Consider the following 11,295-nt stretch of genomic DNA (forward strand, 5'->3'; position numbering starts at 1 on the left):
AAAGGCTTTGTGCAAAGCCAGCATCGTGCATAGTGCATGTGACAAATTCTGGGCTGTGAACAAATAGTCATCCAAAACAGTGGCAGAAAAATACTCGGTGTATCAGTCCATTCTTGCAATGCAACCTGAGTCAAAGAACTACCTGAGACAGGATAATTTCTAAAGAAAAGAGGCTTCATTGGCTCTCACAAGCTGTACAGGAAGCATGACTGGGGAGGCCTTAGGAAACTTACAATCATGGCGGTAGGTAAAGGGGAAGCAGGCATGACGCCACCAGAGAAGGAAGAGAGAGAGGGAGCAGGCAGGTGCTGCACACTTTTAAACAACCAGATCTCGGGAGAACTCACTCACTATCACAAGAAGAGTAAGGGAGAGGTCCCCCCCGCCATGATTCATTTGCCTCCCACCAGGCCCTTCCGCCAACACTGGGGACTGCCATTCAACATGAGATTTGGGTGGGGCCACAAATCCGAACCCTATCACCGGGACACCCCTTCAGTCCACTCCGTGTCCTGTGAGGCACCACATTGTTTTGTTATTATTCATTTTTGTTTGTTCATTCATCAGGACAGAACCAATGACCTCCTACAATGCCAAAGCATTTAAACCCAGTATATGTTTTTAAATTAGCAAGTTGATGGTTTAGACTCCCAGTGGAAACATCAATTATTATTTACTCACCAAGTGATTTCCATCTAGTAGGGGACTTATTTATTTATTTAGTTAGTTTTCAAGACAGAATCTCGTTCTGTCACCCAGGCTGGAGTGCAGTGGCACGATCTAGGCTCACTGAAACCTCCCCCTCCCGGTTCAGGCAATTCTCCTGCCTCAGCCTCCTGAGTAGCTGGGGATGACAGGCGCGCACCACCAACGCCCAGCTGATTTTTGTTTTTTTTAGTAGAGGCAGGCTTTCACCATGTTGGCCAGGCTGGTCTGAAACTCCTGACCTTAAGCGATCCACCTGCCTTAGCCTCCCAAAGTGCTGGGATTACAGCCACCAAGCCCCACTGGGGATTTCTTGACAATGTCCCAGGGTCTCATGGGCAACACCCTGCAGCCCAGTGCATGGGCAACGCCTGCAGCCTGCACTGCTTAACTGAGGCTCAGCCCTCTGCAGAAGAAGAAGCAGGTTTTGCCTACTGAGTTTTGCGCTGGTTTGGGACGCTGAAGTGACTTGTCGTCTGCAGAGACGCTTCCCTTTTCTCCCTTCAGAACCAAAAAAGAAGCTGAGCCCCAGGTCACCCATTGGATGGGCGCAGCCGCGCCCAGACCTCCTGATGCTTGGTCTCGCTGATTACCTTGCCCCAGGCAGGAGAGAAAAGCTAGTGGTGTCTACTCAAGACTTCCACTGCCCTCCCTTTCTGCCTACATCCCTTCCTTTTTTCCTTCCTTTCTCTGTGCCCCCACTTCCTTCCTTTCTCCTTCCTCCCTCCCTCCTCCTCTTCTTCCCTCTCTCCTTCCTTCCTTCCTTCTGTATTTCCTAGTGTTTGTTTGTTTTGTTTTTTGAGACAGAGTCTTACTCTGTCGCCCAGGCTGGAGTGCGGTGGTGCAATCTCGGCTCACTGCAACCTCACCCTCCCTGGTTCAAGCAATTCTCCTGCCTCAGTCTCCCAAGTAGCTGGGACTATAGGCACCTGCCAACATGTCCAGCTAATTTTTGTATTTTTAGTAGAGATGAGGTTTCACCATGTTGGCCAGGCTGGTCTTGAACTCCTGACCTCAGGTGATCCGCCTGCCTTGGCCTCCCAAAGTGCTGGGATTACAGGCATGAGCCACTGTGCCCGGTCCCTAGTGTCTTCTATATGCCTGGCCCTATATAGGTGCTGGGTCCTTGTCCCCAAAAAGTGTCCTGGATTTTGGTATGCTAAGAATTCTTTAAAAGCCTTTGAAAGGGCTCGGCATTCCCATGTCCCTGAAAGCCAGGTAGCAGCCTCTGTTTGATAATAAAGTCACCCTCGATCAGCCCTCACCAGTCACAGGCGGGCATAGTGAATGGGCAGCATGGTGGGAGCGGAGGTCCATGCTGGTGAGGAGGGATGCTGGCCTGTGCTCCTGCTGCAGCTCCTGAGGAGCTGTGACCTTGGAAATTCCAGCCCTGGCATCAGCTGACAATCTCTGGGTCACATCCAGCTCTGGAATTCTGAAGGCAGCATCTGACCTGCCGAGGGGACTAACCCTCTCCCTGCCTGAGCACGTGGGTGGAGAATTTGCCCACTTCAGAAAACCCCTCATGCTGACAACCGCCCAGGGCTATTTTCTAAGTCACAGCTGGCACACATCTGAGCACTGTCAGGCCAAAGCATGAATAGCACATGTTGATTTAACAAGTGTTATTCCTGGTTACTGACGAACGGAAGGACAGGAGATGCCAAAGCAGCAGCAGTGCTTGAGGGTGGACATAAGCAGAACTTCCGGCAGGAGGCTGGAGTCCTTCCCTGAGACCAGCGTCGGCTGTCATCCCTTCAGATCCTGCCTTCCCGGGAAAGCAGTTGTTCTCCCACCCAGTGAAGTCTCAGAAACTATTTTTGAAAACATGTTAATTGCCACACCAACCGCCTATGGAAAACTTGGTTTCGGTGACAGAAATAAGTGCATGAGATAATCTTTAACCCGTTTCCTTTCTCTCCCTGCTCCCGCCTCCCTCGGCTTCATTAGGGCTCCAGCCGGCACCTGAGGAGCGGCGTGAGCTCGAGGGCCCAGGGCGCTGCCCGGCTGGCCTAGGCAGGCAGCCGCACCATGGCCAGCACGGCCGTGCAGCTCCTGGGCTTCCTGCTCAGCTTCTTGGGCATGGTGGGCACGCTGATCACCACCATCCTGCCTCACTGGCGAAGGACGGCGCATGTGGGCACCAATATCCTCACGGCCGTGTCCTACCTGAAAGGGCTCTGGATGGAGTGCGTGTGGCACAGCACAGGCATCTACCAGTGCCAGATCTACCGGTCCCTGCTGGCGCTGCCCCAAGACCTCCAGGCTGCCCGTGCCCTCATGGTCATCTCCTGCCTGCTCTCGGGCATAGCCTGTGCCTGCGCGGTCATCGGGATGAAGTGCACGCGCTGCGCCAAGGGCACACCCGCCAAGACCACCTTCGCCATCCTCGGCGGCTCCCTCTTCATCCTGGCTGGCCTCCTGTGCATGGTGGCTGTCTCCTGGACCACCAACGACGTGGTGCAGAATTTCTACAACCCGCTGCTGCCCAGTGGCATGAAGTTCGAGATTGGCCAGGCCCTGTACCTGGGCTTCATCTCCTCGTCCCTCTCGCTCATTGGTGGCACCCTGCTTTGCCTGTCCTGCCAGGACGAGGCACCCTACAGGCCCTACCAGGCCCCGCCCAGGGCCACCACAGCCACCGCCACCACCGCACCTGCCTACCAGCCACCAGCGGCCTACAAAGACAACCGGGCCCCCTCAGTGACCTCGGCCACGCACAGCGGGTACCGGCTGAACGACTATGTGTGAGTCCCCACGGCCTGCTTCTCCCCCGGGCCACTGTGGGCTGGGTCCCTGGCAGGACTGTCAATGGAGGCAGGGGTTCCAGCACAAAGTTTACTTCTGGGCGATTTTTGTATCCAAGGAAATAATGTGAACGCAAGGAAATGTCTTTAGAGCACAGAGACAGGGGGCAATAAGAGGAGGAGAAAGCTCTCTATACCAAAGACTGAAAAAACATCCTCTGTTTTTGTATTTATTATATGTATTTATGTGGGTGATTTGATAATAAGTTTAATATAAAGTGGCTTGGGAGTTTGGTCAGTGGGGTTGGTTTGTGATTCAGGAATAAACCTTGTGGCTGTGGCTGTTGATAAAATGGACAGTATCTGTTTCTGCTTCCAGACTGTTATTCTGTCTCCTAAGGTGCTGGTAACCACAGTGAGAACCCAGTGGGGCTCAGGGTTGCAGGGCCGTGCAGCCGTGCTGACCACAGCACTGTGGAGTCCTGACTCTGATGCAGGGTGAGGATGTCGGAGGACGACGGAGCTGATCTCCATTTGTAAGATGCTTGAAAAAACTAGGAGCTGCATCCCGGCTTGAACTCAGAGGCAGGGCAGAAGGGAAGGGGCTGTCCTTGGAAAAAGATAGTTGCCAGAAGTCGCAAAATAAGGACAATGTCATTTTCTTCCTGTGAGCAATAGGTCCCCACTGGTAAGAAAACAAGAGTCAGAAGGAAACGGGGCCAGGCACGGTGGCTCATGCCTGTAATCCCAGCACTTTGGAAGGCTGAGGCAGGCGGATCACCTGCCGTCAGAGTTCGAGAGCAGTCTGACCAACACGGTGACACCTCATCTCTTATAAAAATACAAAAATTAGCTGGGTGTGATGGCGGGCACCTGCAATCCCAGCTACTCAGGAGGCTGAGGCAGGAGAATCACTTGAACTCAGGAGGCGGAGGTTGCAGTGAGCTGACATCGAACCACTGCACTCCAGCCTGGGTGACAGAGCGAGACTCTGTCTCAAAAAAAAAATAAAAATAAAAACAGGAAAAACGGAGTGAAGCACGGCCGGTGTCTTATCTTTCTAGGCTTTGGCAAAAAGCCCAGTTAGGAGCACCACTTGCCCCGAAGGGCCCCATTGGGACTTCACCGGCTTCTTTTCTAGGGTGGCCAGTCCCGGCTGCCATGAGAACAGCATCTGTGGCTGTTCCTGCAGCTGCGAAAACTGTCTGGGGAGCTGGGGGAGGCCTGATGGTTCTGAGAACACTACTGATCCCTGCTGTGATCTAAGTCACGTGGTGACACACAGGGAGCCTGGGCCTGCTCTCACATCCACATGGGCTCATGTCTTTGGCCCACATCGGACTGCACCTGGCCTCTGTCCCGAACCTGAGGCTCTGAATGTGGAAGGAAACAGCTCACTCCATGGAAGGGCTTGACCTGAGACTTACACACAGAGGGGCTGTCACGTGAAGTCGCTCTATTCTCAGCGGTCTGGGAGTCAGGGCTCCAGCAGTCACTGAGTGCAGGAGAGCCGCAGTGGGTCAGTGGCAGGCTTGCAGCCAGCTGGCCAGGCTCGCTCGTGTGGCCTGCTGAGACCCTGGCTTCAGTGCCAGGGAGGCTCTAGTACAATGGTCAAGAGGCTTGAGAACTGCTGTCAAAAGGGCAGGCCAGGCAGCCCAGAGCCCAGAGCCCTGCAACCAGCAAGGCCTGAGGCCTGCTAATGCTCTCCTGACTTCGTGCCTCCTCCTGGCCTGACTGGGTCAGGCACCTGCTTCTCCACTGGCCAAGGCTCACACCGGTAACGTGTACACTGGGCAGCCCTCTTCTGATTGCTTTAGGCTCTGCCATTTATACCTAATAAACTATGTTGTGATAAAATCTCTCAGGGGCCTCCTAGCAATATTGAAGAACGGAGGATTTAAGGAACGGCTGTACACATACTTACATATTTCTTTTTTGTTTGTTTGTTTGAGATGGAGTCTTGCTCTGTGTGCCCAGGCTGGAGTGCAGTCGCACAGTCTCCACTCACTGCAACCTCTACCTCCCGGGTTCAAGCGATTTTCCTGCCTCAGTCTCCCAAGTAGCTCAGACTACAGGTGCATGCCACCCCACCTGGCTAATTTTTGTATTTTTAGTCGAGATGGGGTTTCACCATGATGTTGGCCAGGCTGGTCTTGAACTCCTGACCTCAAATGATCCTCCTGCCTCAGCCTCCCAAAGTGCTGGGATTACCGGCGTGAGCCACTGCTTCTGGCTTCTTGTCTGTTTTGTATGACCCTCTAGACCCCAGGCAACAGATGACTCTTCTGGAAGGAGTGGGTGCCACACATCTCGGCCTTTATCTGACCACAGAGAAGCTGAGGAGGCTGGGATCTGCCATGCTATTTACGTCAGGCATCGAGATCTGAGAGGTCTTTATTTATTTAGGATGAAACAAGCAGTTGTCATCTATTCTTTAAGTTATAAAAAAGGAATAAATCTGAATCTATAAAGAGGAGAAAAACAATTTTCTACCAGCAGAATGATACTGTCAGTGTTTGCTTGATGGGCACAATCCAGACAGCATTTTATGAAGTTATTCTAGTTAATAGACCTGTTACAAATGAAAAAAAAATACTGTTTCCTTTTGTTTTGAGATGGAGTCTCGCTCTGTCACCCAGGCTGGAGTGCAGTGGTACAATCTTGGCCCACTGCAGCCTCCACCTCCCAGGTTCAAGGCATCCTCCCAGTTCAGCCTCCTGAGTAGCTGAGCTTACAGGCACCCACCACCATGCCTGGCTAATTTTTGTATTTTTAGTAGAGATGGGGTTTCACCATGTTGGCCAGGCTGGTTTCAAACTCCTGGCCTCAAGTGATCCACCTGCCTCGGCCTCCCAAAGTGCTGGGATTACAAGAGTGAGCCACCACACCCAGCCATGAAAAAAATAACTTTTTCAAACTCTTTTTCTGAATTCTGTCACTACTAAAATAAAATATGACTCTCTCTCCTCCTCAGATGAAAGTCTAGTAATAACGATTACAATTTATTATCACTTACTATGTATCAGGCATACTTTTCTTCTCATCTACAAATTTGATTCAATGTGAGATAATTTTTTTTTTTTTTTTTTTTTAGTTTTCTGTTTTGTTTCGGTTTTTTGAGATAGGGTTTTGCTCTGTCACCCAAGCTGGAGTTCAGTGACTCAATCACAGTTCACTGCAGTCCAACCTCCTGAGCTCAAGCAATCCTCCCATCTCAGACTCCTGAGTAGCTGGGACTACAGGTGTCCACCACCACACACCTGATTAATTTTTTTTTTTTTTTTTTTTTTTTTTTTTTTTTTTTTTTTTTGTAGAGACAGGGTCTCACTGTTTTGCCCAGGCTGATCTCCATCTCCTGGGCTGGCTCAAGCAATCCTCCTGCATCAGCCTCTCAAAGTGCTGGGATTATAAAGGTGAGCCACCGCACTAGCTAAATATTACTCTTAACCTCATTTTACAAAGGAGAAAACTAAAGCACAAAGAGATTAAGTTACTTGCCCAGGGCCACAGGCCAAGTGAGTAAAAGACCCAGGATTTGAACCCAGACAGGTAGGCAAGGGATGAATACATTAACTCAAGAAGACACATGACCTATAGTCTAAGCATATTTATGTCCAGACTATATCCAAATAACACAGGGAACTGCTTCATGGCCATATTCGGCTCTTTGCAGAACCATCACTCAACAGGGCTTGTGTTAACTGGGTCCTAGGTGGATTGGATGAAAGATGATGTCAGACCCAGAGGTCCAAGATGGAATCCCATGGGAAACAGGAAGTGGCACACAGGAGGGGATATGCGTGCCTCCATCATCCGAAAGCTGCCCAGCTCAGAGAGGAAGTTGATCTTCCTAAGACCTTGGTTCCCACCCTCAGGAAGAAGGTGTAAGAATGCAGCACCCGGCTCTCCCTTCTCTCTGGCTCTCGCCGTTCCTCAGGTCCTCTGAGCCCCTCTTTGCCACATTACAACCTTGGCCATGAGAGATGCCTGTATCCACCCAAATCTTTGGGACTAGGATTTCTTAACCAAGGTTGTTTCAACAAAAGCATGATCTCCTTGTGGAGGTACAATACACAACCCCACATTTCAGACTGAAAAGAGAACATGAGTCTGACTCATGTATTCCAGAAAACCATTGTTATAGGCAAAAATTTACAGCATGACCCTTATGGATTAAGAAATGCTGCATTTCTTTATTTCTCTAAATCACATCAAATTTGGCTCCAATCCAGAGAGATCTAAAGTCCTTATGGGGGAAAAAATGTATATTAAAGTCAAGCATGTTTTCTGGTCCCCTCCCCCTGCATTGAGGGGGTCTCAGGGGCCCAACACTAAGGGAGGCCCTAGACTTAGAAGGGATGCGGGGGTCAATCTTCAGTCCTTGGGGTCGCCCTGGTTTCCCACTGATTGCCAGGCCTGATGCCTTCACAGCCTAGGAGCTCCCAGTGCTCCTCATCCCTCCCTTTAAATGGGCACTAGAATCTTCCACCCTGTAGAACCCTGGAGCAAAAGTAACCTTCTTCCCAGGCAGTCTCTGGGAAGCTGCTTCCTGAGATGGAGCCGCCCCCTCCTACACTGAAAGTACCTGTTCCCCCTCTTGGACAACACGGCCTAATTGGTTTCATGAATTTAGCCTTTTGAAATTAAAGGCTTCTGAAACGTCCCAAAAATCCCACTTTCATGTCAAGCACTGTGGACCTAAACGGAAATAATTTGAAAACTACAGCACAATTTGAAATGTGTATAACAACAATCAATTTCTTGATAGTAATAAACCAAAGATGGCACCAGAATTTGCACCCAAAAATCCTGGCCCCAAAGTCCCACACTTGGCCACAACGCCATCCTGCCTCCCTGCCTTGGTCCCCCTGTCCCTCACTGCCAGGCAGAAGGAGCAGCACGGATGGTGACAACCCAGGCACATAGACTCCATGTGGGTCTGGACTAGGCGGTGGCAGTGGAGAGGTGGGAAGAGGTGGGGATGGGTCTGCCGGTAGAGCTGATAGGGTTTCCTGATGGCCAAGCATGCGGAGTGAAAAAAAAGATGCTTTAAAGGTGATGCCAAGACTTGGGACTGGATCGACTGGAAGCAGAGCGTTACCATTTTCTGAAATGAAGAAGATTCCAGAAAGAATGGTTGTTGATGAGGTAGATCAAGTTTGCTTTCATCTATTTGGTCTGAGCTGCCTCGAGTGGAGAAGTTGAGTGGGTACTTAGGTATATAAGGTATATAAGTTTAGGTATATAAACCTGGAGTTCAGGGACAGCCCTGAACTGGAGAGATTGGCCCAGAGATGGAATTTAAACCATGCAGCTTGAAAAGATCACACTGGAAGTGAATATAGATGAGGAACTCAAGAGACTGGACTGAGCCCTAGAGAGAGTGGCATACAGAAGCTAGCAGAGGCGGGGGATTCAGCACAGGAACCAGGTGAGAAGTGCCCAGGGGGCGAGGGGAACCAAAAGAGGAGCGCCCTGGAAGCCAAGGGCAGAGCCCGTTTCAAGGAGGAAGGAGCAAACAACAGCACGGATTTACCACCTTTAATCGTCACAGCCACACGAGAAGTCAGCACTGTCCTCACCTTCCCGCCACAGACAAAGCAGAGCATTTGCTCACGTGACTTGAAGATGCACGTAAAGCCCCTTCACCATGAGAAAACTTTCATGCAACTGGAAGTTCAAATTTCCTACTGCATGTAAGCGACGGTTTAGTTCCTAAGAGCTACATGGAGACCCAATAGGACTTCATGTGTGTGGGTCTCGGGGGAGGAGAGGGCAGCAGAACAGCAGGGTGGAGCTGAGCACCCTTCCTGAGGCCAGCAAGCACCTGGGCCCGTCTTTCATTCTCAGAGTGAGACTTCCCCTATTTGTCCTAGAATACAATGCTAAGTGGGCAGTGGTTTTTCATCTGTGCACGGTAAGGGCCATCTCAGTGCCTTGAAGGGAATGAATTGCAATTCCGCCAAAGGCAGTTTTTCCATCTCTGACAAACAGAATGAGTAGTTCCTCACCTGGCATTAGATGCCCCTGGCAGGGCAGGGACCATGGCTGTCTCTGCGTGCTCCGCAGACTGGAGACTGAGTCCCTGGGGGAGGCCTTGCTAAACCGAGATAGGCCAAGCTCAAAGCAAGCCAACAGCACATTTCTTCTGCCAGAAGCACCAATTTTAGACAAACAAAATTAGAACTGGCAATGCTCTGTGGCTTAAGGTCACGGTGGGAGGAAGGAGGAGAAAGCAGAGAAGCCCCAGAGAGAGTGACAAATTAGTTTAAGAAGAATTAACTAAGACCTCCACGATTTAAAGAAAAGCCATCTTACATCTCCTAGGGTGAGGACCCGTTTCTCACCTGAGACACAGGTGTGTGTGTGTGTGTGTGTGTGTGTGTATGAGAGAGAGACAGACAGTGAGACAAAGACAGAGACAAACAGAAATACTGAAGCTTAAGATCCTGCATATTTTAAGCCATTTTTTAAAAAATAAAACACACAAAGCCAGTTACTGGGCAAGTATCCAAATGAAAACACAGAAATTTCATTCTAGTAAATTATTTTAAAATACTACCAACTGGCTTTCACAGGTGTGTGGCAGGGGGAAGGCATTAGTAAACAGCCCATTTCCTGCCTGGGAAAGGCCAGTGGGGGTCACCCCATAAATCAGGGAGGGCCCAGCCCCTGGGGGGCTAATCACCTGCCTCTTCCTGGCCCCACCTCTTGCTCTGCCAGCTTCACCCCAGGAAAGCCCAGCACAATACACACTTCAATTCCTTTCTCCTGAGGGCTTTCTATTTAAAAGCTCACACCTTCCCCCTGCCTGCTGGGTAAATGATTGACTGGCTCAAGCTCTCCGTCCTGCTGGGAGCCCACCAGCTCCTGCCGGGAGCCTCCAAGGCCTCCAGCTCTGGGGAGGTCTGGGATTTGTTTTCTGTCATCCCAGGCATTTTTCCAAAATAAAGCATTTGTGTAGGTTCCCATCTGGCATAAGACAAAGACAGAAGGTAAGTCTGACCAGTCCGGAAAATATAGGAGAGTTTTGGTCTAGTGGCTTCAACAGGTATCTGGGGAAGCAGAGGCCTGCCTTAGGTAGGAGCTGGTCATGATCTTGCTGACATGAGTTGGAGGCAGTGAAGGCCCAGGATGGGGAAGAGGTTGTGAGAATGGGAACATCCAGTGCTATACTTGGACGACCTGGAACCTGGATGGCACGTGATTCGCAGCCCCCTCCTGATATGTGTGCACAGTGGTGACATCCCAGACAACCCTCTGAGTGGAAGAGGTATCCTCTTTTTCCATCTATAGCCCCTTAGATACATCTGTTATAAAATTTAGTATTCTGGCCGGGCATGGTGGCTCACGCCTATAATCCCAGCACTTTGGGAAGCCGAGGCAGGCTGATCATTTGAGGTCAGGAGTTTGAGACCAGCCTGGCCAACATAGTGAAACCCCGTTTCTACTAAAAATACAAAAATTAGCCGGGTGTGATGGCGCATGCCTATAATCCCACCTATTTGGGAGGCTGAAGCAGGAGAATCTCTTGAACCCGGGAGGTGGAGGTTGCAGTGAGCCAAGATCGCGTCACTGCACTCCAGCTTGGGCAACAAGAGCAAAACTCCATCTCAAAAAAAAAAAAAAAAAAAATTAGCATTCACCTTGGTGATGACTACAAATTGCTCCATAGCACCCAGGCAGAACATTTCATGCTTTTATTTTTCCAAAATCAAATCTGGTTCCCATTAAAACTACAATGAGCCAGGCACGGTGGCCTGTAATCCCAGCATTTTGGGAGGCCGAAGTGAGAGGATTGCTTGAAACTAGGAGTTCAAGACCAGCCTGGCCAATGAAACAA

The 11,295-nt window shown here is 50.3% G+C and overlaps 1 protein-coding gene across 4 annotated transcripts in view; it reads left to right on the plus strand.

Moving 5' to 3' along the window:
• Positions 1-3,801, plus strand: part of CLDN14 (claudin 14) — a 131,948-nt gene extending 128,147 nt beyond the window's left edge. For all 4 annotated transcript variants that reach the window (XM_023191297.2, XM_023191314.3, XM_023191321.3 and 1 more), the window contains one exon: positions 2,656-3,801. In XM_023191297.2, the coding sequence (XP_023047065.1) occupies positions 2,737-3,456 (720 nt within the window). In that variant the 5' untranslated portion in view covers positions 2,656-2,736 and the 3' untranslated portion in view covers positions 3,457-3,801. The remainder of the gene's footprint in view (positions 1-2,655) is intronic.
• The last annotated feature ends 7,494 nt before the right edge of the window (positions 3,802-11,295 follow it).

The sequence above is a fragment of the Piliocolobus tephrosceles genome, chromosome 19, assembly GCF_002776525.5.
Source record: "Piliocolobus tephrosceles isolate RC106 chromosome 19, ASM277652v3, whole genome shotgun sequence".
Classification (NCBI taxonomy): Eukaryota; Metazoa; Chordata; class Mammalia; order Primates; family Cercopithecidae; genus Piliocolobus; species Piliocolobus tephrosceles.